Source organism: Sapajus apella, unplaced genomic scaffold (assembly GCF_009761245.1).
Source record: "Sapajus apella isolate SASKATOON/1434 unplaced genomic scaffold, GSC_monkey_1.0 scaffold101, whole genome shotgun sequence".
NCBI lineage: Eukaryota > Metazoa > Chordata > Mammalia > Primates > Cebidae > Sapajus > Sapajus apella.
The window spans coordinates 6,140,743-6,168,563 of NW_022437041.1; the positions used below are offsets into that span (position 1 = coordinate 6,140,743).

Here is a 27,821-nt window from a genome sequence, read left to right on the forward strand (position 1 = left end):
CACGAATATTATCGTAACATTTAATGCTCTTTAGTGGTGTGGCCTCTTTGGGAATCTTGCTCATCACTCTGGAGACCTTGGAGAAATTAACAAACACTCTTAAGTCAGTTTTCTTATCTATAAAATGGGGACAGTGACTATTTCCTGCAATTACAAAGACGATTACTGAACTAAGATAAGGGATGTAAGAAGCACTCTCTGATTTTTAGTATTTTATACTCCACAATAAAATCAGGAGAGAGTGCCTCATCTCTCAAGGCAGCCGAAAGCACTAGCAAACGTTCAAGTGTTAATTTTCTGGAGTCACGATCCTGATGTCCTTTTTGGGAGCGTGACGCCTTCCCAGCAGTGGTGGCACAGTGGCACGTCTTCACTGCGGCTGCGCTATGACACCACCTCACTTGGTAACATGAGTAACTTGCTATCCCACCTCTGTCTTTTCTTCCTCCAAGTAATGGCCAAGGACTCAGCAACGGCTGAAAGGATGGGCTTCTTTATAAGCCATCCTCAGGAAGGTGAGGGTGGGACAAAGATCTCAGGAACTGAAGAAAACAATAGCAAGCATCACTACACACATTGAGAACCTGCTCTGGTCCAGAAAAGTACTACAGAGCGGGAACTGCCATGATATCTGCCTTGAGAGATGAGGAAACTGAAGTTAAACCCTGAGAGGTTAAATAATTTGGTCTAAGTGACACAGTGGCTACTAAGGGTTGGAAGCTAGGTTTGACATCTACAATATCATCTCTGACTTGCATGCTGACCCCATAAGGTAGGAGGTACTTTGTCTGTTTTACAGGTGAAGGTGCTGCAGCTCAGCTAGGTCACGCCAGACACAGGTAGATCCGGGTGCAAACGGGACCCCCTTTTGGTGCAAAGGCCTTTTGCATCTGACGCACCAGACTCTCACAGCGTAGCAGGGACCAAATATGGCTACAGATCCCGCCAAATGATCATTTTTAATTCAGACCACACTTTCAGTTCAACAATGCCCATCTGCCACAAAAGCAGGCATTTAGAAGAGTCAACAAGTTTACGACACTTTTATTTAAACAGCAACTGGCCCTGAAACCAACTACCTAGATTTTAAAATACTCAATTCAACCTATCCTACATTTTTATAAAAACACACTTTGTTTCAGCAAAAATGCATGAACATTTATCTGTATAGCCAATGCACTGAGCTAACATTATTTCTAGTGTGATGTAACATTCAAAATTGAAAAAAAACAAGGAACTGATAAAATGGAACAAGATGATGTTGCATTCTGGGGAAAATAGGAAGGCCTCGGAGCACAGGAGGCGGAGACACTGAATGAGGACTAACAGTTACTATCTGTTTTGGTTTAGGGTGAAAAACAACATGTGAAAATAATTTCCTAATTCCAGTAGGAGGTGACATTGGACTAATGGGCAAAACATTAACCTGAGCAACCACTCCACGAATTCACCTCAGAAAATAAAAACTGAGTTTCAAGTTTTATGAACTAAAGTCTATCCCAAATCCAAACTTCAAAGTTTTCTCTTTAGCTCAAGTAACCTGCTAATCTTGAAACTTAGATAAAATCTGCAGGTCTCTTTGTTTTAACCTGCATTATGTCAGTTTAAAAAATCTTCAGTTCCTCAAATTAAGTACAAAAACAAGTGGCATTTGCCTTTCCAATTTGGAGAAGTGATGTAAACCCAAGCAATTTCTATCTTGGCCAGGCTGATGTGAAAAATCACATGTGTCCATGAGTCTGCGATATCCATCAATATACTAATATATTGATTAAGCAAATCAACTAAAGAACTATAATCTTTATAAATTTTGATTAAAAATCCACTATTAAAAGATTGAATTTTATATGCCATATACACTCCTGCTTTCGAAGACCATAGCCTTCTACAATGCACTTTATATACATATACGAAATCAAATTTCTACTACAAAATATATTAAAAGAAGAATGGCTTTTGAAACAAGCTGGGAAGACTTCCCCCATCAGGACTGGCCATCCCGGATCTCAGGATGTCAAGAGTGTGGGTGGGAGGGAGACGGAGGAGAGGGCCCTCAGGTGAAGGTAGGGGCGGCCTCAGAAGCAAAAGACGGGCAGGTTTTCACAGCACCCCACCCCAGATTATAATCTAATTAAGAAAAATAGGAGAGAAGAGAATCATCATCAGAAAACGTCTGAAGTATGAAATCATAACAAATACCGAAAATCCCTTTTGGCGGGGACAAGATGTGCTCAGAGTAAAGTTATTCACAGAACGCTTCCTGAAGTGGGCATCAGAACTGGCTTGCCACCAAGTTCCTGCTTCTGACAGGTCCTTTGACACCAACGCCACCATTCCAGCTCCAGGCACTGAGACTTGCTCCTCTCGTACGCTGCTCTGAAGGCCAAAAAACCTTCAAGGATGATGCCAGGTTTCTATGGATAACCTTTCTACCTGTAATCTTGTCACAACCCACCCTTCAGTTCATTTCTTCCCTACCAAACATGAACAACAGATTTACTGATAATTTATTTACTCTGTGTCAGGCCCCATACTAGGTGCTTGACCGCTCATCTACAATACCCAAGAACTCTGTTAAGCAATGAAAATTATTATCCCTTCTTTTACTGGTCAGGAAACGGAGGCACAGAGGGCTTAAATAACTTGCCAAAGGTTGCAGAGACAATAAATGAGGAACAGGATTGAAGTCAAGGCTGTCTGACTCCAGTCTGCTACTACCCAACTACTCAGAACTTGTCTCCTAGTAAAGCCCACCTCACCTCCTTACGATAAAATGTTTTGTGATTCACTTCTTGGCAGCTTAACACATATAGCAAGGACTCAATACATGTGATTTTTAAGCCTTTTTTTACTTAGCAAAAGGAGTACAAATGAGCATAACAAACAAATCTACTTTAAGTCCTGGTTGCCTGCCAGCTCAGTATGAGTCAGGCATATAATAAGGTTGTTGAAAAAAAGTAATCTCGGGCAGCCTCACTAACTGCTCAGGATGGAGAACACAACAGTCCTGGCGTCCTCCGAGCCCATTCCTGGAGGTCTGGGCACCGCATGTCAGAGAGGCCATCGAAGACCAGAAAACATTCAGAGAAGAGGATGGAGGCGGTTACAGATAAGCCACGCTAGTGAAGACAATGTAAACGATGGTGGGGCAATGAAACGAGACACAGCTGACGCTATAATGATGTTTAGGCCCCCTCTGGGGCTGGCTAAACTGCAGTCTACAGGAGGAAGGCTCGGACACCCAGATTTTGAAAAGGTTCTCCCGGGAACTCTTACATACATTGACATTTAAGAATCACTGCTCTAGAGTAGAGATTTTCAAACTTTTGTAAGCATCGAAAATGCCTCAAAGATTAATTAAAGCATCAAGTGCTAGGCCCCACCTCTAGATTTTCAAATTGAGTAGTTCTGGGGTGGAGCCTGAATATTTGCATTTTATCAAATTCCCGGATGATGCTAATGCTGCTGGTCCACGGACCACACTTTGAGAATCACTGCGGTCAAGTTCTAAGGCCAAGAGTTGATTTTAGATATAGACAGGTTTATCCACAAATACAATGGACTGCCTGGCAAGTGGAAGCTAGACCCACTGCCCCTGTCACTGAAGACGCTCAAGCCAAGGACTGGGAAGGGGTGAAACCAGGTGATCCTATGACCTTCTTATATTAACAAATCTATGGCGACCTGGCTGAAAACACGCAAAGCGAAGTTAGGTTTTTCAGTTTTAGTGATTATTTTTGCTTCAAACTAAAGGAGAAATTCAATTTCTAACTCCATTATAAACTTAAAGGAATGCCCTTAAAAGCAGTATTGTAATTCCAATGAAATTTCTACAGAGCGTATTAGCAAGCCAATGGGTAAGTCATATGCTGTAACAGCACCCATGGAGAAATGACTGATCCATTGTAAAACCTTTTTTGCCTTAGTAAATTTACTAAAGAGGTGTCCAACCCTGTCCTGGCAACACAGAGAAAGAATATGCTTGGTGTGAGAACAATATATAACTGCTGAAGGCTTAAAAAAGAGAAAAGAAAAAAGAAACAAGTCTTTTATTTTTTGAGATGGAGTCGCTCTCTGCGGTCCAGGCTGGAGTGCAGCGGCACAATCTCGGCTCACCGCAACCTCCGCCTCCCGGGTTCAAGCAATTCTCCTGCTTCAGTCTCCCGAGTAGCTGGGATTACAGGCGTGTGCAACTATGCCCAGCTAATTTCTGTATTTTTAGTAGAGACGAGGTTTCACCATGTTGGTCAGGCTGGTCTTGAACTCCTCACCTTGTGGTCCGCACACCTTGGCCTCCCAAAGTGCTGGGATTACAGGCGTGAGCCACCGCACCCAGCCCCAGAAACAAGTCTTTTATCCAAGCTCCACGGCCTGCTTAAAATGTTTCATTCCCCATGTTTTTATCTAGAACATCATGATCTGTGCATTTATATTTTAATCAATTTATAGAACAGAAAAAGGACTAAGTAAAAGTTGATTGGGCCAAAATTATACCTTTAGTTCCCTGAAATATTTATTTTGTATTTTCACTATAGCCATTGAAACTATGTTTTTGAAACATAAAACAACAAGACTCTGGGTTGACCAGACTTCTATTAGTACTATATAGTATACCCGCTGTGTACTATGGAAACTAAAATTCCTAAAGCTGTAAACAGGTTGGGCTGAAATATGAATTATTTTTACTACCTCAAGTATGAAATGTCCAATTTATAATTTGTTGACTGGCCAGCAAAGACTGTCTAAACGTTTTTTTTTTTTTTTTTTTTTTTGGCCAAGATCATACTGTATGACTAGGACCAATGATTTGCCTTTTCTAAAGCCATTCGATTTCCATGTAATCTGTCTAAAACGGTATCTTCAAAACTATCTTGTAAGGAAAAGGCATTCTCCCAATGTGAGTTTCTTTTCACATTCAGCTCAATATACTAGCCTTGGCACATTAATACTGAATGAAATTACTTATGCTACATTCATTAAATACTTTTTAAATAGAGTCTTGAGGTCTTACCATCTAAATCTAAGCTCACCTTTCCATAGTTCCTACACTACCAAACTATTTCATATTCTCCATAACAGAATGATCCTCTGAGGTACTTTCTGGATGTGGAAGATATTTTTGCTAAATTCATTTGTTACCTGGCATTTCCTTAGGAAACAAATGATTCTTAACATGTGTTCCCTCAGTTGAGCCCTTGAACTCTCGATACATTTTTAGAAGTCATTAAACAACTACAGGCTGTTTAACAAAAGTCAACATATCTCCAACGCCATCCTTTTAAAAATCTTAACAGTTCCACCATCATCTAAGCCACCTTTCAGGTTGGCACAATATCTGGAAGAAGCAAAATTCTTGGGCTATCCTATTGCCAAAGCCCTTTTATAATTTCTGCCTTGAATGTTCAGAGGATGGACTTGAGGATTTGAGTCCACTCTGGGGTGGAGATGGGTGTGGGTCAGAGTGAACACAAAACAGTTCAGTGAGTCCCTGAACTGCGTGGCTTTTTCACAGGTTTTCTGGCCTTAGGGATCAAGGTGGGACAGTACCCTGGACATCTGGGCTCTTAAAAACAGCTGGGAGATTGACATTCACTTGGGAATTTTCTCCGACAGATTTACTTAGAGCCCCAAGTGCTGATGTGTTGATGCCGAATTCTCCTCCCCTGCACTCACCGGTAGGTGGTTTCTGGAAGGAGATCTCTCATAACGTGGGAGGTGGTGTTGCCCACGGTAATGCTAGTGTCTCCAAGGTCAATGTTGTAAGCAAGGATTTCAGATCCGTTATTGCACGGCTCTTCCCAGTTCAGTACAAGGCACGCAGAAGGTGAATCAGGGTAGGCGTTGAAGGGCTCCTCCTCCAGGACACAGAGAGTGCAGACAGGGTCAGGGGTAGACGCTGGTGTCTGGCAAAGGACAAGTTCACTGTACGGCCCTGCTCCTGCTTGATTGAAGGCCTACAAAACAGAACAGCAAGACAAAGGCCGTAGTACACCATCAGCACATTTGATACCTCGGAGTTAGCTGCCATTCAATAAATCTAAGGTAGTATCTGTCTATTTCCAGACATGGAGGTAGAAATAAATCCTAGAAAATGTCCACTATCCGCTGACCACCTTCCAAAAAATGCCAACCACATTTTTCCCATTATTAAAGCAAAATATGGCCACCATCGTTTCTTATGAAAAATAATTTTAAAATAACATTTTATAATTGCATGATCTATTTCAGTTTATACGTCGTCTTACGTGATTTTCATAACCTCCATGGTAGATCTTAAATGGTAAGTATTCTTATCTGCCTTTTACAGAGATGAGAACTCAAGAGTCGGATTAGATAATTTAGGCCTCAGATTTAGAGGCAAAGCTGGGACTGGAATCCAGTTCATCCGACTTTGAAGTCTAGAGCTGTCCTGGAATAGCAATAGGAATTCTGGAAAAGGCGTCTACTACTTTCCACATGAATAAACAACTCACACCTGAAGTCACTCCTCAGCACTCACCTGACTCTACCCAAGAGCAGCAGCTGACAATGTGATCACGCCCAGTCTTTCACGTGCTTATTCATCACCTGGTCTCCAAGATGCCACACTGGTTTCTCCTCCTACCTTACCTGCTGCTGCTTCTCAATCACCTTTACCGGTTGCTACCATCGCCCTGATCTCTTAACGCTGGTGAGTATCATCACTGGGTACTTGGGTAACTCCTCATTTCTACCTCTACTCAAACTTTTGGAGATGTCATCTTGTCTTAAGGAGTAAATGCCACCGATAACCTACTCCCAAATTCGGATGTGTCACCCAGACCTCCGAATACCGGTCTAGGGTTATCTGTATTCAACTACTGAGTATCTCCACTTGTATGTGCAATAGGCATCTCAAACGCAAATGTCCACACAGCTCCTCATCCCCATCCCGTCCCTCCTTACAAAAGCCTGACTGCGTTTCCTGTGGTTTATCTCATCCTTCAGAGCACGCGAGTCAGAACTAAGTCAACCCTGGACACCTTTCTTCCCCTCACACCCCTCTCTAGGTCATCAGCCATCCTGTATTACTGTACTCCAGCCATCCTCTCTCGCATCTAGTTATTCTGATGACCTCCTAGCTGGCAGCTATGTTGGCCCTTGCTAAACACTTTACATTCACTGCAATCAGAGTGATTCAGTTAAAACATGAATCGAGATTTTTGGTTCAAATTCCTTCAGTGGGCTTCCATCTCACTCAGAATCAACTTTGACGTTCTCACAAAACTCTACGAGACCCTATGTGATCTGCTGTTCACCACCACTCCCCTTCAGAAACCCAGCGGCACTGCGACTTCACTGCCTGCTCCTCTCGCCTTTACTTTTCGGCTCCAGCTACCCTGGTTTCCCTGCTGCTCCACAGGGATACCAAGTTCGCTGCCTCCTCAGGGCCTTTGCACTTGGCTGCTTCTCCTGTCCTGAAAGCTGTTTCTCCAGACATCTGCAGGGCTCGCTCCATCACCTTCATTGAGAGAAGGTCTGTAGATGTCACCTGTTCAGCGAGCCCTCTCTGAACACACTGAAGCTTGCGGTCCGGTCCTTCCCCCTGCGGTCTTCCACATTTCCCATTTCCCTTCTTTGCTATACTTTATATCATGACACTTAATCACTGACACAGTATATAGTATATCTATTCCTCTGATTAGAAAGCAAGTTACGTAAGAGCAAAGTGGCCCGTCTGGCTCACTGTTGTATTTCTGGCAACTGTACTTGAAACACGGTGTGTTCCATCAATGTCATCAAGATTTTCTTTCTTTCTTATAAAAACATTTGGCAGATTTCTTACAAAAGTGAATGTACTCTAAAACTTAGTTCTCGTTTAGTTTACTGGACAGCTTATGAGGTTGAATTACAAAACTAAATTTTTTTTTTTTTTTTTTTTTTTGAGACTGTCTCACTTTGACTCTGGAGTTCAGTGGTGCAACCTCCATCTGCTGGGTTCAACTGATCCCCCCGCCTTAGCGTTCTCAGTAGATGGGACCACAGGCACACACCACCACGCCTGGCTAAGTTTGAGCTCTTAAATCAAGGTCTAAAACAAAACTTAACTCCTTTCTTAATTTCAAAGAAGCAAGCTTAAAGCATTTCTTTGAATAGAGTTTCACAGCTGAAACTCTACTGTAATATTTTGTTGTATCTATTTCTGTTTGATTACAATACCACAACACCTCAAGTCTCTTTTTGGAAAAATTTTAACATCACAAATTATTTTATGAGTACCTATTTTGAGATTTTGGTACGGATATAAATTTATCATAGGGACAGAAAAATAGGACATCATGAAGCCCGATGTTTGTATCAACTAAAGCTTTGTATCACCACATCACAGAAGGACAAGAAGAAGGCTTTTAAGAGTTGGAGCTTAGTTCAAACCTTGATTCCATTATTTAATAACTGTGTGATGTTAGGTGAGTTAATCTCCCTAAGGTTGTTTCCTCAGCTGTAAAACGGGGACAATAATGCCTAATTCATACAATTACTGTAAAGATTAAATTGGTTAATACGTAAAATCCTGGCAGAGCATCAGGCCAACAGTAAGACCTACCCTTCCTTCCTTCCCACTGGGAAAATCATGAACAAAATTGTATTTTCTCTATTTTTTTAAACACCTTTTTATTTTGTACGATTTTTATACTTAGAGAAAAGTTGCAAAAATAGTACACAGAAATTTCTGTGTATCTCTCGCTCTGCTTTTCCGAAGAGAAAGATGTTACAGAACTACAGAATAATGATCAAAACTAGGAAATTATCACTGGTACTATACTATTACAGACAGGCCTAATTCGAATCTTACCAGTTCTTCCAATGTTCTTCTTCTATTCCAGGTAACTACTTTCTTTTAACTCGCTTGGCTCTACAGAAATCACTTCTTGATTTACACGACTTTTTATTACCAGTTTTCAAATAAAATTTAATCCAAAATCATCTTTTCCTAAATAATAGCATGCCCATGAACAGAATTGCATTGGTACTTAATTAAAATAGTCTTAAGAATATAAAAATTCAAAAATTCCTAAGCAAAACAAGAAATGTTCCACCAAATTTCTATAAAACACGGTATGGGTATTATAATAATTAAATTATTATTATGATTTTGAGACAGGCTCTCACTCTGTCGCCCAGGCTAGGGTACAGTGTGCATCACAGGTCACTATAGCCTTGACCTCTCCCGCCTCAGGCTCCTGAGTAGCTGGGACTACAGGTGCCTGGCTAACTTTTGTACTTTTTTTGTAGAGGAGGGGTTTTGCCATGTTGCCAGGCTGTCTTGAACTTCTGAGTTCAAGTGATCAGCCTGCCTCAGCGTCCTGCAGTGCTGGGATTACAAGTGTGAGCCACCATGCCCAGCCAATATTTAAGGTGCCAAATATTAAAAAAGTATCGGGGTTTAATTTGACTTTGTAATAATACTGAATGAAAATAATTCATATTTGGTCCACAAATAGCAATACATCAATATACGAGACCCTTTTACTGGCAATAATCCTTTAGTGTGGCAGTGGTAATTTTAAAAGGACTACCCCCTTCATAAGGTCTAACTCACTTTATTATAAATAAGTATAAGCATTTGAAAAATATATTTCTACTCCTGTTAATACAAGGAGGCAAGACTATCATGCAAGTTCTATTCTTATTAATGTATCTTTTATAATGCAGCTCTGGGAGATCAACGCTAAGACAACATATACTCTGAAAGAGAGAAAAGGAAATATAGTAACATTTTAAAGAAACACCAAAACCATAATGGAGTGAAGCTCTTTATGGGGGTGGCAGACAGCTCTTTACTTATATCCTGCCTTGATACAAAAACAAGAGGGTGGCACATCGTTTAACCTTTCCCCAATGACTCAGCATCACTATTATAAAGATCGGACAATTTGCTGTGATACTGACTCACTGCCAAAGGTCAATTACATCCCAGGTGCTTCATTCGAGAAGCCAGAAAGGTATGTAACAAAAGAGTTCAAGCCGAAATATTTCAAATAAAGCAGACTTCAGAATTTAACAGAAAGGCTTCAGTTGATCTGGAAAATTAAGTTATGAAGGGAATATTTTCTCCAAAGAGGCCAGAGACATTGGGTATACTTGTAATAAGCAATTTGATCCATGACTTAAATCAGGTGGGAACTTGACTTTGGCATCTCTGCTTCTTTATCTATTCAAATCTAAATGTGTATGAAGACAGGCTCTTCAAGGTCGATAACCACGTCCGGCTAATCTTCTTATCTCTCTTCCTGATCTTCCTTTCATCCTAGTACAAAGTACTATAGTGCTCAAGAAATGTTACTCAACAAATGGAAAGAGAAGAATAAAAGAGCTCTGTTTTCTTGAGACATTAGGGTTTTACATGGAAAAAATAATAACATATCCAAGTGAGTAAAATAAATGTAAACCCACGGTTCTTGTCACTCTGCGGGGTTAGGCTATGAACCAATTTTTCTTGATGTTGTTCTAGCTGGACTCCCAAGTGGAAGCTTACAGATAACCAGCCTTGATAATTGTCTCTAGGAGGTGGGGGTCCTGTAATCTAATGCAGACTAGTCCAAATGTGCATCTCTGGGGAATGAGACAGAAGTCTCCTTCCCTAAGCAGCTGTGTAATCTTTCCCTTGGACTTGGGTCATTTATTCAGCAAACTGATGAACAGACAAGATTCAAGGGTGGTGAGAAGTAGAATGGAGAAGAATCTGGTTTTGCTCTTGAGTTTCAGAATTTCCTAGAGAAATGGAAATTAACGGCAAAATACCAAAACAACCAAATTCATTTTCATTTAAACAGACTCTTTTTTTCCATATGATCCTTCCTGACAGCCTCTATCACAAGCCTTTGAGTGGGTTTCCCAAAGTCTCTTTCATGGAACAGCAGTCCTTGTGAGTAACATCCAAATAATGTCAACCTACCTGTAGTCTACAGCAATATTGTGCAGCAGGCAACAGGTCTCTTATTTCGAAATGGGTGTCTGTCCCATGATAAATGACTTCTAAGGATTCTTCATCTTCTCCCCATTCCAACCTGTACTCTGAGATGTCAGCACCAGAACTATCAGGACTCTGGAAAGGCAGAAATTAGTTAATCAATCCACTGAGAAAAGAACCCTATTGCACTTGTATTCAATGAACTAAAATGGGAGAGAGCCACAAGCCCTAGAATATTCCAAATACATATAAAAGAAAGGCATGATCACAAATATATACACCTACTATGTACTGACAAAAATGGTTTTAATTTAGAAATTTAAAAATAAAAAATTTTTTAAAAAGAAAGGCATGAGGAACAATTTCCTGTCAATTCTGACTATGGTAAAATTTCCAATTCTGACTAAATGACATAAGCAAGTGGTAAGTACCAAGGGTGATTACCATAGGAGACAGAGCAAAAATAAAACCATCCGCACGTGCATTTTGGACTCGTAGCCTCCTTATAACTTGTATTTGTATTTGGGGGTAGATAAAATAGAAAACACAGAAGTTGAAGCAGAATATGCCTGACTTACCTCCCAATTCACTAAGACACATCCATCAGGCGTAAAAGAAATACAAGGTGCTTTGCACTGTCCAGGGGGTCCTGCAGCAGTGGTAATTTCTGAGACATCAGAATACGGACCATACTGAAAGAAAACACACACACACACACACACACACAGGTATGTATATATGTGTATATGCGTTTGTGTGTGTGTACATATAAAAGCTTATAATCAAATAAAAGCTAGGCTAACATCATCATCAACGCAATTAATTAACAAACACTACCCAATGATTTTCACTTTCAATTCAACGTGTAAGCTTTCTCCTGCATACATTCCCTGAGTAGTAGATATCTGTCATTTTTTTAAATTGAAAATAATTAGTTGGTTGACAAAATATTTTTCCTTTCTTAAGACATCCAAAATAAAAACATGCTGATTTTTGACAAAACAGGGCAATCTGCTTTCATATTTCTCAGTGGACATCCAAGAAAACTAAGTCAGATGCCCACTGCAGTTTAATTTTTAATGCATAAAAATATACTTGGAATTGGTGGTGATCAAATTCTAGGTATTTCTTCCAGTGACTGGCATTTTCCACTTTGAAAACGGATGCTTCTGTAATGTTTTCTCAGTGTGTTCCCATCACTTCACCTATTCCAGGGTATATGCTGCACTCCTGATTTACCATCAGTGACCACACTGCTCAGAGCCAGGAATCGCTAGAGACTTACCACAATTTGAGAGTCACAACTGCCTGACCCACCCATTTTAATGGCGGCACAGTTGATACTTCAAAGGTTTGGGGCAAAGGGTAAACACTTTCCAGGCTAGCAAAATATATGTCTGTACTTTTCAAAATGGGAAAAAAAGATGGGGGGAAAAAAAGAAACACCTCTCAACATAACTTCAAAGATACTGAGGAGTCGGGGGAAGCTCTCTGAAACGGACCTCAGATGACTAGAGCAGTACATATGGCTAATTTCTAACACAACAGGGACAAACCCAAGCTGAAGATAGTTTCTTTATAGGATAAATCAGTGAAAGGGCTGAGAAAGCACAATTCACGCCGGCCTAGTGGCACGCCGATCTCTGTTGAGGCGGAGAGCAACTGAAAAGCTGATGGAGGATGGGGTGGACACAACAGTGTGTTCACCATCGTCCATCTTTTCGTTCACTTGACTGTAAGTTCGGGTGCATAAGAGTTAATGTTTAGACTTTTTTGTTTTCATTTAGATATCACTGTTGTGTCTGAAATTCTTTTCTATTGGAGAATTACAAGAAACCCAGTTCTAGGCGCTCTGCCCAGGAAGAGCTATTCTTTGACTCCTTTACTTTCTTAATAAATGTGCTTTCACTTAAAACAAAAAGTCACTGCAAGTTGGGCTTTTCTGTTTTTTAAAGAAATCGTCAATTAATTAATTATATTTATTTGCACGAATCCCATCAACGCAAACCACTGGGACTTTGGAGGGGGCATTCAGCATTAGCTGGCTTTACCCACATCCTTCTGATCTCTTTTATGCTTCATCAATCTCTGGCCCCACCCCAAAGCCCCACAGTTACTGGGACCCTCACTGCTCATTATCAATCTCCCCCTGAATTTGCATCATTTTGCAGTTTCAAAGAAAAAAAGGGCAACCACCTTTGTGGATATAGTATAGACAAATAAATTCTCAATGTCCGATAGCCCCACTTGACATCTCCAGATGGGGCAGAGGAAAGGCCGGAGTCCTACAGTTTTCACTTGAAACAAAACAAAATCCAGTGAGCTGGCGTCCCCAGCCACTACCCTCTCTAGCTGTAGAAACTGACCTAAGATGTTGCTGGCTCATTTAGATGAACGGTATAAAACTTTCATTAGAACTATTATCTAGTCCTAACTTCCCTTAACTGATACAGTCAACAGGAAAAGAGGACATTTTCTAAAAATGATCGACACTATCTACCGGGTGATATCCTTATTAACCTTGAATGTGATCTTAAGAGAATGATATGAGGACAAAAGAAATGGAAAACTTCTAATGCTGGGTGTATATGAAACCACAACAGTATCAACTCAGATTTAGGATTTACAGACACTCCATCAACGGTTGTCAAGGTTGCATCAATACTGCCAAAAATTTCAGGAGGGTAGAGAGATGCGCTGGCACCTTGGGCTCTGGCTATGCATTCTGATTCTGGTCCCAGTGGATAGGCTCATACTCACCCCTCCGTCATTCAGAGCCCTCACCCTGAAGCGATACACGGTTCCGGGAAGCAGGTTGCCGACCGTGCACTCCAGCTCTGGGCCGTGGTACACCTCCGAGGCCACGTCTTCAGGCTCCGTCATCTCCACGCTGTACTCTGAGACCTCACAGCCACTTCCAGATGCAGGAACATCTGGGAATGAAGAATTTTTTTCATCTTAGAACACTTTGGGGGTTCCAACTGACCAAATTGCACCAGATTTCACACAGTTGTGCAAAATATCACATAGGCGGCCTGTCCTCTATTTCCCTTACAAAAGAATCCCTGCCCACCAAAGAAAAAGAGAGATAAAAACAAGAGTTTCTGAATGATGTTATCCACACTCTCCAAAGCAAGTTCATTTATTTAATTACACTGATAAAATAACCCCCAAATAATAGAACATTAGATATATTCCTTCATACTCTGAAGTTAGGTAAGTGGAAGAAAAAGAGGGACAAAAAATCTCTTTAACTTGAAACCAAAGGTCATACTGAATCAAAAGACAGCACCCCAAATTGGCACAATTTATTATGTTTTAGACATAAAAGTGGTGGGAAACATAGTTTGCTAGAGAGTTCTGTACAGAACTCACTGTGCTTATAATTTTACATGTTTGTAACTGCTGGTACAAGAAACGCTAATACAGCTTAAGTCAATATCGTAAAAACATCGGGACCCACACAGGACAACGCAGCAGAGGTGATACACACAAAGACGAGGAAGAATTTGATGTTATCTTAGAAACCATTCTTTGGTTTAATTTCTAAATTCAGCACAAAAATCTTTTTTCCAATAATAAAGTTGAAAACTTCTTAACAAAGACTGGGTGTTCTTGAAATAGTCCCTAGAAAAGCGTTCCCTGAAGCGTGGAGGATGACAATGCGTGTGGCAGCATCAGGAAAAGCAGGGTGAGGGGCCGTGTGGGGGTGTGGATGGGGGACACCGTACACATAGAGAACCTGGGTCAACATACTTCAAAAGAAACACGGACATTTCCAACAGACAAAAACTTATGTGGTCTTTAGAAGCAGCTTTGAAACTTAACTACAAAGCCTAAGTCTCCGTCGCCAATTGTCCAAACTGTCAATGCCAACGTGAAGGTGTGCTCACTCACCCCACTCTAAGTGGACTTCTTTGTGCTTCGGTCTACCCAGCACCCTCGGAGGTCGACACTGACCCGGCGCGATGCTTAGTGTGCGAACAGGGAGACTCTCAGAACACTGCGGGAGAGACACCAGAGAGAACCATCTCTCAGTCACTGTGAATTTCTCAGACCTCTACGTACCAGGCAATTCCACCCCATAACTGTAAATGTCATCGAAAAGGGGTTAGTGTACACGCTAAATGTGTACACATTATGGTAGGCTTTTAATGCCATTGAGATCTTTATATACATCTATGTGCGCGTGTAAGGGTGGACACAGACTGCATATGGCACTGGGAAAAAACAAGAATGATTATTTTTGAAGTTAGATTAGCAGACATGAGTACCGTATACCCTAAGCACACAATTCTTTTCCTTTAAATCAAAATTAGAAACACCCTTCATGAGGACAGAAGAGAACACAAGACAACAGCTGGATGACATTTTCAAATGGTACCGTAAATGGCCAACCATTCACACACACAGCAGAAAAGCAAATAAACTCAATATTAATCAACCGATGCCGACGTTAACCAGCAGGTTCTGTTAATGCTAAAATAAGTAGGCCTTTATTTTGCAGGATCTGGTTGTGTAAGGCTACTGGTAGGGAAGCTGACTGACTTCTCGGGATGGGAGAAAATCAGGTAGAGCTATACAGCTCAGCCACATTCAGTTTTCCTCCTGAGGAGTGGCACAGAGCAAGTGAACTCTACGCATCTGAGCAGTTCAGCCTCAATGCTACCTTGTGCAGCGTCACACACACAGGAAGTACTGCTGATCATCTCAGCTTTGATTTGGATTTACTCCACCCTGGGAGGCATTCCAGACAGCTTTAGCACTGGACAGAGAGGGTTGAGCTGGACCGTCTTCTCACAGGGAGCGTCTACGGGCAATCTAGATGTCCTGCTACCATCCTTGGGGCAAAAACAAAGTCAACACAAAAACTGATGTTGCAAGTGGGTTGACTGAAAAATCAGGCCTTCAAATGGCAGGTATTCTTTTGAAAAGTCAACCCAGTGCAGGGCTGTCAGCCCCATCTCTCCTCCTCTTCCGTTCTAAATATTAGTGGTTTCAAATCATAACATTAAACATCTCCACAGTGAAAATATCTTTTGGCATCACATGTCTCACTCAGTTTTCCGAATGAAAGTTAAAACCTTTTAGGTAACAATTATCTCATCTCTACAGTACTCCGTGTGTATTTATTAGGTGGTTTTGAGCCTATGAGCGTACTATGTGGTTGAACCTAAGGCTCCTGAGACGCTGACTGGTCTAGGGTCATATCAATAGCAGAAACAAGGGAACGGCTGTTGCCTACAGATGTGTACGCTGGGTACCACACAACTTCGGGAGGTGCCATTCAGCTCAGTCATCAAGGATTTACATTGCTTTTACAACAACTTTCCAGCAGGCGGCAGTAAAGCACCTTGAGGAAGGTATGTCTCAAATTCTTAAAATTGACAGATGTGGTTAACAGCAGAGCTGTGCAGGTCTTATCTTTTTTTACTCTAAATTCTATATTTTTTAACCAATGCAATAACCAAGGCCTCTTTTATTTAGTCAATGCAAATTCTAGTCAGTTTTCAACTGTCACAGGTGATTGTGTCAAAGCCTTCCGAGAAATAAGTGACAAATGTACCTGAAAATAGCACAGTTCAGTTGGGAATCATTTAGACCTGTCTTTTATACCTCTAAAGAGCAATTCGGAAAGCTGTATTTTTCATTTCCTGAGGTGATACTATCAGGTTGCATTACTGAGATACACTGTTTAAACTGCCATTTTATTCCGACGTTACAGACAGCTCGTGTGAATGTGATCAAAGAGGTTTACTTTTACATGGAAACAAAACCGACCTGACTGTGTCCGCCAGTGCTGATACAGCATGCTCGGAGTTTGTACAAAGTGCCTGGTTTCAAGTGGGTGAAGGTATATTCGGTAGCCGACCCACTGTACGACACTTCCCACTGATTCGCTGTAAAACGAGATGTGCATGAGTTTACGCCGCTTGTGAAAATGTAGTGTATCAACCATTACTAGCAAGAAAAAGCTCTACGTTTCCAGGAAAATCAACATCTTCTTTTTCTTTTTAAATACTCAGAAAGCTCTGTTTTCTTTTGTTGTTGCTGTTTTAACAAAGTTAAATACCAAAATAACATGGGGTCATATTTAATACTTAGTGTTGCTGGGCAGACTACTTATTATCACCAGAATTACATTTGCTATAAGGCTTGGACGTGGGAAACCATATGAAACGTGCAGTTGGCACGGGAGGAGGGGTAGCAGACAAAGGACAGAGAGGAACAAGCTATGAAAGGCTCCTGGTGTGAGGAGGCCTCAGGGGAGCCAGGCACGAGGCTACTTCTTGGCCACGAGGCTTCTGGCAAGTCAGGGGCAGTAAGCAAGAGTGTCTCCCTGTTCCGATCTGCCTGAGCTCAAAGGAAGTGAAATCCCCTTGGAAAGACTGGGGCTTTGACTGTCTTCAAGGAGCCTCCCTTAAAAGACAAAAATGCGGTCGGGCGCAGTGGCTCACACCTGTAATCCCAGCACTTTGGGAGGCCGAGGCGGGCGGATCATGAGGTCAAGAGATCGAGACCATCCAGGCCAACATGGTGAAAGCCCGTTTCTACTAAAAATACAAAAAAATTAGCTGGGCGTGGTGGCGCATGCCTGTAATCCCCGCTACTCGGGAGGCTAAGGCAGGAGAATCGCTTGAACCTGGGAGGTGGAGGCTGCAGTGAGCCAAGATCGCACCACTGAACTCCAGCCTGGCACCTGGTGACAGAGTGAGACTCTGTCTCACAAAAAAAAAAAAAAAAAAAAAAAAAAAAAAAAAAAAAAAAAAAAAAAAGACAAAAATGCCCGGGGAACTCACAAAGACCAAACGCTCGGCATGACCCAAGTGATCCGACCACTTTTCGGAACTGAAGAGAGAAACAGGATCGCCAGGAGTATGGGCACCCCCTGAGGCTGATGCTGTCGGAACCAAGGGCACCCAGGGCTGGCGCTGGCTGCCTGCCTGACTCCCGAATCCGGGCCGCTGGGATGCTCTTCACTCCTCTGTCTTGTTCCCACTCATGCTGTGTTTCTGGCTGACCACTTTACAAAAAGCCTTTTACTACATGAAGTTGTTTTAGGGGAAATGCTTTTACACTATTTCCTGGTATTTTAACCAGAGTAACTTCCACAAATTCTCCCAACAGCTTATTAGTTTAGATTCAAAGTCATATGCACTAAGGCCATAGGAAAAAAGGGAACAGTAAAGGCAATTATCCTGATATTAGGGGCCAAAAAAGCCTGTAATGATAAGGCACATGGGCGCAAGGATGAAAAGACTCACTCACTCAGCCATGCAGTGGCAAAGTTGTTGCCTGTTAAGTCCAGAATGGGCCCTATTTTGATTTGTCATCGGTAGCCGAAGGGAGCCATAATTCAAACCATTGTTAAACAGTCACGATGGGCCATTGGCGTATACATGACTTCTATCCTAGATGGGGTTTTCTCATGCAGAAAACCTAAACCAGGTTTTTAGCACCAAGTAGGATTTTATGTTTAGAACAGCTATGCTCATCTCAAAAGAATTCTCATGTTTTCAGGTTATAATAGGACCCAACAGACTTAAAAACAAAAAAATTCTGGGTGGTTCTCATTGTACAGAATAAAAGCAATCAGCACTGCTTGCTTGTAAAAGTTACAGCAATGTGCTCTTTTTTTGGCATAAACATGTGCCTCTTTTTAAATAACTTAACGGGCCGGGCGCCGTGGCTCACGCCTATAATCCCAGCATTTGAGAAGCCGAGGCAGGCGGATCATCTGAGGTTGGGAGTTCAACACCAGCCTGACCAGCATGGAGAAGCCCATTGCTACTAAATATACAAAATCAGCTAGGTGTGATGGCGCATGCTGGTAATCCCAGCTACTCAGGAGGCTGAGGCAGGAGAATCACTTGAACCTGGGAGGTGGAGGTTGCGGTGAGCCAAGATCGCACCATTGCACTCCAGCCTGGGTAACCAGCAAAACTCAGTCTCAAAATAAATTCTAAAAAATTCAAAAAATTAATAACTAGAGGGATTATTACAGTGGTGAGATGACATGCCATGTAAAAGGTAAAAAGGCTATACTTTTCTCTACTAAAGTTTAATAAATTTTATTAGAAAGAAAGCCTTAGAATTTTAAAAAAGACACTAAGGAATTTTACTTCTAACATTTGTCCCACTTTAATCCACCCAGAATGAATAGTAATAAATAACCTGACACGAACGACAATGAAGTCAGAAAGACATTTTCTAAACCTGTTATAAAGGTGTGATTCTTGTCACTAGCCCACAATACCATATATTGTTTGTATTATGCATGGGAATTTGTAGATTACTGAACTCACCTCCACTTCCCTGTCTCACCTCACCCTTCCTTGCTGATTGCTTCTGATACTCCCTTGGCTTATGAGAATTTCCAGAAAAAGTGGCAAGTTAGGAGATGAAAACACTAAATTTATCTGATTAGTTAGGAACTCTAGTTCAACAAAAGACATAGAGACAGAGTGTGGTGATTCATGCCTATAATCCCAGCACTTTGGGAGGCCAAGCTGGGAGGACTGCTTGAGGCCAGGAGTTTGAGACCAGCCTAGACAACACAGTGAGACCCCATCACTATGAAAAATGTATCCTGTCTCATCTTCGGAGGCAGAAGAATCACTTGAGCCCCGGACTTTGAGACTGGAGTGGGCCGTGTCTGGGCCCCTGCCCTCCAGCCTGGGTGACAGAGTGAGGCCATGTCTCAAAACACAAAAACAAACCAAAGAAGCAAAAACTAAAACTAAACAGAACACCAACAAATAAAAGACACAGGAAAACTTTTAAATAACACTGATGTTAGTTTCAAGCAGACTCTGATCTCTGGTGCTGTGTTTGAAATAGAAAAACTGCCAATATGTGATTAAAGTCTGTTTACTGTCACAATAGTTCTATCTTCAGAATGGTTTTTCACTGTAACTATAAAGATGTTTACTATATTAGAAAATAGAGCTGGCTACTGGATTTGAATAAAACAATTGCCAGAAGCTTCACCTTCGGAATTTCCATCAGTAATCTCTAGCAAATACTTGAGGATTTCTGAACCGCCATTGTCCTTAGGAGGATCTGAAAAATAACCAAATGTCTTATTAGTAATAAAAGGATACTGATTTTTATCAGTAACCATCATCAGGACTCATAAAGTCACAAAGCACTATACTGTCTTAATTCTAGGTTTGACCAAAAGGCAAAATAATTTATTTCACCAACTCCTTTGTTGAAAAAAAGAAACAAACAAACCAGGAATCTTTTCATACTATCAAATTATTCAAAGTTCTTAGACCTGGAAATGTCAAAGAGTATTCACGCAGTGAAACATGAACAAAACTCAGTACAAACTGATCGAGCTGCTGAATTCACTTGAAGGTGCTCTTTAGTATATTTGGGATTTTTAATATAAGATGACATATTCGTATTTCTTATTTTATTCTTTTTATTTCACTTACTGTATCAGTGACCAGGTTCTTTTGAGTGATGGAAAGGAACAAAACGAGAAGTACAAAATTTATTGACAAAATAAATAAAATATCCAAATGGACTAAGTCCACTCTAGCACAGTTTCCTACCAAGCAAACTTTACAACCCAGGTGAATGTGGTGTGAAACCAGAGGTGTAGATCAATGAGAAGCTGTGCACCAGCAGACAGTCTGAGGAAGAAGGTCCTGGCTTATTACCAGAGCCCTGGGCACCCTGGGTATACAGTCTACAGACTACCCATAACTCTGTGCCTGCAAAAATTTTATTTTCTGAGCAGAAAAACACATTCCTTGCAGTCTAATTTTGCAAAATGATAAAGAATGTCTACTATCAGTCGGCCACCTCTATATTCTTAGAAAACATAAGAGAACATTTCTCTAAAAATCCTTAAGCTTACTTATATGTAGATTTAGAACATTCACTTCACCTCTCCTTTCACCTGGTATTTCCATTTATATATATATATATATACACACACACACACACACACACACACGCTTCAGTAGTAGATAATTACAATAATAATTATAAACTTAAATATTATCGCATATAGCTAATGAAAGTAAATAGTGTTGACAGAACTTTCTAGGATTCTTTGAGAAAAAAGCTCTACAGTCTGGCAAAAAGCACATCTAGATTTTTATCATTTCTGAGAATTATATCCATCTTCCAGGGAAACAGAAATTCTAATAATTCTATCTCACAATTATTAGATAACTTGAAACTGTTGTATGTCTCAGTGGTTGGTGTAATAATATTTTAAATTCCCCTTATGTTACTTGGCTGCAAAGCAAAATCTTTATTTTAGACTTCATCTTTTGTTTTTTTTGCCTATTAGTTATTATTATATGACATTAGTAAAAATGGTATGCATAACACACTCCTTATCAACTTTAATATTAAAATTTCCTGAAGTTCAAGACTCTGGCTATACAACAGACAGCAACGAAAACAAAAATATCCCTAATTCATTGCAACTTAAACATTGTCCGTGCCAAAATTTATCTAACAAATCTAAATTCTGAAATTTATTTTCAATATTAACTTTATAAATCCAAATGTTCTATTAAATATTGCTAATTTTTTAAGGTTGAACTGAAGAAATGAATGATGCATGCAGAGATTACTACATTCAAATCAGTGCCTTAAAAACATAGGAGAAAAAATATGTAATCCAGGAAAATCAGAAAGTCCATGAGATACTCTGAAAAATCATCCATTTTCATTTCCACTAAAATTTAATTTTCCATACCATTACATTTTAATGAAATTGTCCATTCCAATTTGTAGAGTTCTCAGGATGTTTTTCACACGTATATTCTGAAGGCAGAAAACTTCTGCAAATAATGTCATTTATAATTTTCTTGGCTAGTCACTACTAAAATTAATCATTAAAAAAAAAATCTGCCTAAAGGAAGAAAAACAGCAGCAGCAGCGAAACGTACCCCATTTGACGGTAAAGCCCTGAGATGTAACTGGGCCTTTGACGAGTGGTCTGGTGGGAGGTCCAGGCCTGTCAGGGCTTGTCGTACAAACAAGGACTTCGCTTGGACAGCTTTTTCCTTCCATGTTAGAAGCAGTCAGCTAGAACACAACCGAGGAAACATTAGCATGCTTTAGTTATCAGGGATTACTCAATTAACGGTCGCTTTCTAATATGGTGAGATGAAGGTATCCCTAAACTCAGACAGACACACATTTTTTTCTCTTTAAACTCAAGTACTGATTTAACAGTATTTATTCTAGAAATCATTTACTGTATAGTTGGTTATCAACAATTAACAACAAAACCATAAGGTGGGTTTCAGCTAAAGACATTTTTACCCTTTCAAAAAGACATCATAAAACGAGTATGTCATCACCTAGTTTGTATGGTTTTGTGGAAGGAAATATGGTGGTGGGGGAAATCCATAAAAATAGCCCCACTTTGGCTGGGCACGGTGGCTCACGCCTGTAATCCCAGCACTTTGGGAGACAGAGGCAGGCGGATCACAAGGTCAACAGATCAAGTCCATCCTAGCCACACGGTGAAACCCCATCTCTACTGAAAATACAAAACTTAGGTGGGCGTGGTTGCATGTGCCTGTAATCCCAGCTACTCGGGAGGCTGAGGCAGGAGAATAGCCTGAATCAGGGAGTTGGAGGTTGCAGTGAGCCGAGTTTGCACCACTGCACTCCAGCCTGGTTAAACAGTGAGGCTCAATCTCAAAAAAAAAAAAAAAAAAAAAAAAAATTGCTCCACTTTTTAAAGAGTAGGGTAATGCCACCTTGTGGAGAAACGTTAGCAGTATAGCTATGTTCTCATAGTCAGCTTCGAGAATAAGGGTTTTAAAAAATATGTTAAAAATTATCATTTCCTTCAAATAGTCACATACCGCACTTATAATTTGGCAACTATTTATTGTGTGATTGCTATGTGCCAAGTAACACCATTTGGTCCCCCAATTAGAGAACATGTGGAATCAGAAAACAATCATATCTTCCAAGATGCACACTTGTCATATTAGGAGATACGGAGCTACGGCATATTGTTCTGATCTCTTTGTGATCCTAGCCGTATTCACTTACTTGGCTACACACAGACCTACAGGAACATTAATGGTGGTTGTTAATGACCAAAGACCACCCAGGTGGGAAGGGGGTGGGTAATAAAGAGAAAATTAGAAACAAGTGAGGAAAAATAAATGGCAGAAGAGCAAAGGAAAACAAAGAGCAAAGAGAAGTCTGATTAGAAGGAGAAAGGTATGGAGCGCAGGTGAGCGACAGGTGCACTCCAGAACCCGGTGTACGTCTTCCCAGGTGAGGGCACGTGGCCATGCTGTACATGCAATTTACGACCGCACATTATGATGACTTTTGTGCTCAAAAGTTGGTTTTAAGATTAAAGCACCCTGTGCACTTTATAAATGTTACTTTCAAAATGTAAAGTGCATTTTTTAACCCGTAGAGTCAATCTGACATGGTAAACGGTGAAATATAAAACAGTTTCATTTTTCAGCGGTTCAGGTAGTGAAATGACTGACTCACCCTGAATTTATACTGTGTGCTTCTTTTGAGATTTTTCACAGTACAGGTTAAATCCTCTCCAGTGTATTTTGGGTGGAAAAGGTTATCCTGAAAAGGCAAAGCCAGGAAGAAACATCAGTCTCAAAAGTTCTGGGCATTAAACACCTTCCTTTGAATGTGGGATTTTTATCCTGTCTTTCCCTGTCGTCATCAGCAACAGGCCAGAGGTCTGTCAGCTACGGCAAAAGAGAAAAATCAGAAGCCCAGAGTATTGTGGATAGCACTTGCACTTCAAATAAAAATTCATCTCCATCACACTGTAATTTCTCCTGGGTCCAGTCAAATTTATTGTGACAAAGGAGTCAAGCACTTTTTGAAAATACATTTAACATTTAACGTTGTCATGAAAAAAGCCCTTTGGACTGAGGTCTTGACTATCAAGCTGCCATGTGCTACACAATAAAGCGTGGCTGAGCTTCCTGACCGCATAGTGCCCTCTTCTGGCCAAGAGAGAAAGGACAGCTTAGATGGGGAAGGGCAGAATCCTTTAGCAGGGCAAGCATCCCACCCAAAGTTGAATTCAGGAAACTCATTCAATAGTTCTATCTCTATTATTCAATCATTCACTCATCAAAATACTACTCAGCCCCTTCTCTGCGTTGGGCTGACCTCCAGGCTCTAAGGATTCAGCACTGCCCAAGAACTTTTATAAAAGGCCTTGCCCACAAGCAGCTTTCATTCCAGCGAGAAAAGACAACACAGAAAAGCCCCGACCTATGTCACATGGCGTTAAGTGCTATGACAGAAACTAAAACTAGGTAAGAGGATATGGTGGTGGAACTAGTGACGGCTTTCTACAGCTGCTGGAGGTAAATACGGTAGCCACATGTGGCTCTTTGAATGTAAATTTATGACAATTAAAAACTCATAGGGCCATACTATAGGGCCAACAAGCCGTATGTCAGAGGCTTGAGAGTCACAGGTGTACAGGTGCCATCACACTGCACGGCACAAATTCTAAAACATTTCCATCACTGCAGAAAGTTCTATTGGACGGTCCTGTTCTACAGGGCGATCAGAAAAGGACCGTCCAAAGAGATGACATTTGAGAGGAGACCGGGAGGAAATGAGGGAAGGCAGGCAAAGACATCTGGAAGGGCATTCTGGCCAGAAGGCAGGAACTGCAAAGACCTTGAGGCCACAGGACACCTGGTGTGTTTCAAGAACAGACTAGAGGCTGACAAGACTGCAGTGGAAGGAAGGAGGACAGTAAGGGAGAACGCAATCACACAGGGCCCTGTGGCCACGCAAGAGCTCTAGGGATTTCCCTCTGAAGGAGGAGGAAAGGATTTGGAGCAGGGCGCCGACGCGATCTGTTTGTATTTTACAGGATGATGTTCCCCACCCAGGCTGTGTGTGGAGAACAGACTGTAGCCTAGTAAGGGTGAAGATTTTAACCCTAGTAAGGGTAAAGAATATTAAGAGGCAATAATCCAATAATAATGTTGTATTATTGCAACAATCCAGGGGTGGGATCAAGGTGGCTCCTAAGAGGGTCGTAGCCGTGGAGATGATAAAAAAATGGTTAATTTCTAAATAATTTCTAAGGAAAATTCCAAAGGATTTTTCTGTGTGATTATACATGGGGTCAAGGATGGCTCCAAGAGCTTTTGCTTCCCCAGCTGAAAGGAAAGAAATGTCTTTTACAGAGATGGGGGAGAGAGGCTGCTGTTGGTCGTGGTGGGAACAGTGACTGAAATTAAGAGTCTGGTATTGAACTTCTGCAGCGAATCTAATTTCACGGTGCCCTGCAGCTATAACAATGCTGATTTCTACAAAACACAGAGAAGTATAAAATCTGCAAAACTCACATTTTCATCCTCCTGAATTTCCAAGGTGTAGGTGATCACCTCCTCGGGTGAACAGCCCTCTGGCTTACTCCACTGCAATGTGACCCATGTGATGCCAGCTCGGACCAGCCTTGGCGCAGAAGGCATCTGAGGGATGTTTCCTAATGTGTAGCATACCACCTCTTGGCTGTAACCACTGCAGAGAAAGAAAGTGAGGCACACAGTTAGAAGCATGTGAAGAGGCTTGGCGTTTTAATAGAGGAAGACTCAGCAAGCATACTGTCCAACTTAGTCTAGCAGGCAGAGTAGGCGAAGCCGGGCAAGGATCCTCTCTGTGGTATTCCCTGCAACCACCTTCAGCTTCCCTATCCCCTCACCGACGATCTTCTAGATGCACACATCAAGTCACTGGACAATACACAGTTGGCCCTCTGTATCCTTGGGTTCTACATCTTGAGTCCACGTGAATGAAGTGATGTGTAGGCATTATATTGGATTTTATGAGCAAGTTAGAGAAGATTTAAGGAGGGAAGGATGTGTGCAGGTTACTATAAAATACTATGCCTTTTTTTTTTTTTTTTTTTGAGACAGAGTCTTGCTCTGTTGCCAGGTGCCAGGCTGCAGTGCAGTGGTGCGATCTCGGCTCACTGCAACCTCTGCCTCCCGGGTTCAAGCAATTCTGCCTCAGCCTCCTGAGTAGCTGGGATTACAGGTGCACGCCACCATGCCCAGCTAATTTTTGTATTTTTAGTAGAGATGGGGTTTCACCATGTTGGCCAGGCTGGTCTCGATCTCTTGACCTTGTGATCTGCCCGCCTCAGCCTCCCAAAGTGCTGGGATTACAGGTGTGAGCCACTGCACCCAGCCTACTATGCCATTTTATATCAGGAACTTGGGCATCCACAGATTTTGGTATCCATGTCAGAGAAGCGAGGGAAGTCCTGAAACCAATGCCCTGTGGAAACTGAAAGACAACTGTACTTAAGAATTCATTTCCCCCCTCCCAGCAGTTTGGGAGGCTGAGGTGGGCAGATCACGAGGTCAGGAGATGGAGACCATCCTGGCTAACACAGTGAAACCCGTCTCTACTAAAAATACAAAAAAGTAGCTGGGTGTGGTGGCGCGCACCAGTAGTCCCAGCTACTTGGGAGGCTGAGGCAGGAGAATCGCTTGAACCCCGGAGACAGAGGTTGTGGTGAGCTGAGATCACGGCACTGCACTCCAGCCTGGGTGACAGTGTGTGATTCTGTCTCAAAAAAGAAAAAGTAAAAAGAATTAATTCCTCCCCCCGCCTCTTCCGAAAAGCACTGGACAGAAGGCATATAACATAATGCAATGTTTATCAATTTATGGGTCAAGGGGCCTTCAAATCAATGTGAGCAACAAATATTTGTTGATGACATAAATGTTTTACCAATATATACAAGTGCTGTTTTTCGAAAGTTTGCGGATGCTTCCAATTCATTTAAAAAATCTTGAACCACAGAAGGCTTTATCAGTATGACTTTTTTAACCAGTGAACTCTAAAATTACAATGGCTACCATGGTGGCGGAGGCAGGTCTGTAAAACTTTGTGATGTTAAAAAGAGGCTCTTTAGGTTGGAAAGAAGGTTGGGGACCACTGATGTGCAAAACCTTTAAGAAGATTTCAACAAGCAGTGATGAAAGAAAAAGATTTTTCCCTTAATCAAGAGTCACCTGCAAGTGCAATTGAAACGTGGCCTTTTCAAAGCCTCTTTAATCAATTGATACCTTACAGTACAACCGTCCTTGCCTTTCTCATACAGCCTAGAGGCCTGCAGAGGCCTCCAAGACAGTCCAGGTTTTCCCCAATTCTGTATCCGCCCTGGGCTTAGCAACAATGGCCGGCCCAGCAGCAATTTCTTTGTACCAGGAAACTCTCACATAATTGAAAAAGCGCAACTGAATGAAGGGCTTGCCAAAGTGATAAAGAGACAAAGGCATGTGATCTAAAAAAAATAAAGCCCCAAGAGGAATTCCTTTCAATTCCTTACTGCTACCTTTACCTTGATTCTTAGAGGCCTGGTGGGGTCTTTGCAAAACACCTTGCAAGACTGCAGAGACCACAGTGACATTCACCAGCTTAGAGGGGACCGGGCCTTCACCCCTCAGATTAGGACTACCTCCTAGAAAACCTCAAGTTGATTTCGTGTGGAGGCGGTGGGCGTCCTCATGCCTTCCAGTGACATACAAGAAGGCTCAGAGTCACCATCCAAAGGCTGAAGGGCAGGAGGGCAAGGAAGTGTCATACCTGGTGCCAATGTCGTTTCGGGCGGCCAGCCTGAACGTGTACCCCATTGCCGGACAAAGCTTTGTCAACTTGCAGTGTTTCTGGCTCCCAAAGAAGCACTGTCTGAAACCACTGTTTCTTTTTCCCTAAAAGTAAACAGTGAAACCATGTACAAACTTTTTAAAAAACCAGATAACCCTAAACAAACGAAGGAGCACCACGAACACCTTGAATAATTGTTTAATGAGTAATAGTTTGAATGAACAAAAACAACAGAAACTTATAGGGAAGTGTCCGTGTTGCAAATAAA

At 41.5% G+C, this 27,821-nt stretch overlaps 1 protein-coding gene across 3 annotated transcripts in view; it reads right to left on the reverse strand.

The window, feature by feature from the left end:
• Positions 1-27,821, reverse strand: part of FNDC3B (fibronectin type III domain containing 3B) — a 370,196-nt gene that overhangs the window by 35,815 nt on the left and 306,560 nt on the right. For all 3 annotated transcript variants that reach the window (XM_032258261.1, XM_032258262.1, XM_032258263.1), the window contains exons 12-22: positions 27,533-27,657; positions 25,282-25,456; positions 23,432-23,518; positions 21,850-21,988; positions 19,922-19,993; positions 16,712-16,830; positions 14,828-14,933; positions 13,691-13,863; positions 11,509-11,622; positions 10,916-11,065; positions 5,674-5,954 (exon numbers count right to left, since the gene is read on the reverse strand). In XM_032258261.1, coding sequence (XP_032114152.1) covers positions 5,674-5,954; positions 10,916-11,065; positions 11,509-11,622; positions 13,691-13,863; positions 14,828-14,933; positions 16,712-16,830; positions 19,922-19,993; positions 21,850-21,988; positions 23,432-23,518; positions 25,282-25,456; positions 27,533-27,657 — 1,541 coding nt within the window. The remainder of the gene's footprint in view (positions 1-5,673; positions 5,955-10,915; positions 11,066-11,508; positions 11,623-13,690; positions 13,864-14,827; positions 14,934-16,711; positions 16,831-19,921; positions 19,994-21,849; positions 21,989-23,431; positions 23,519-25,281; positions 25,457-27,532; positions 27,658-27,821) is intronic.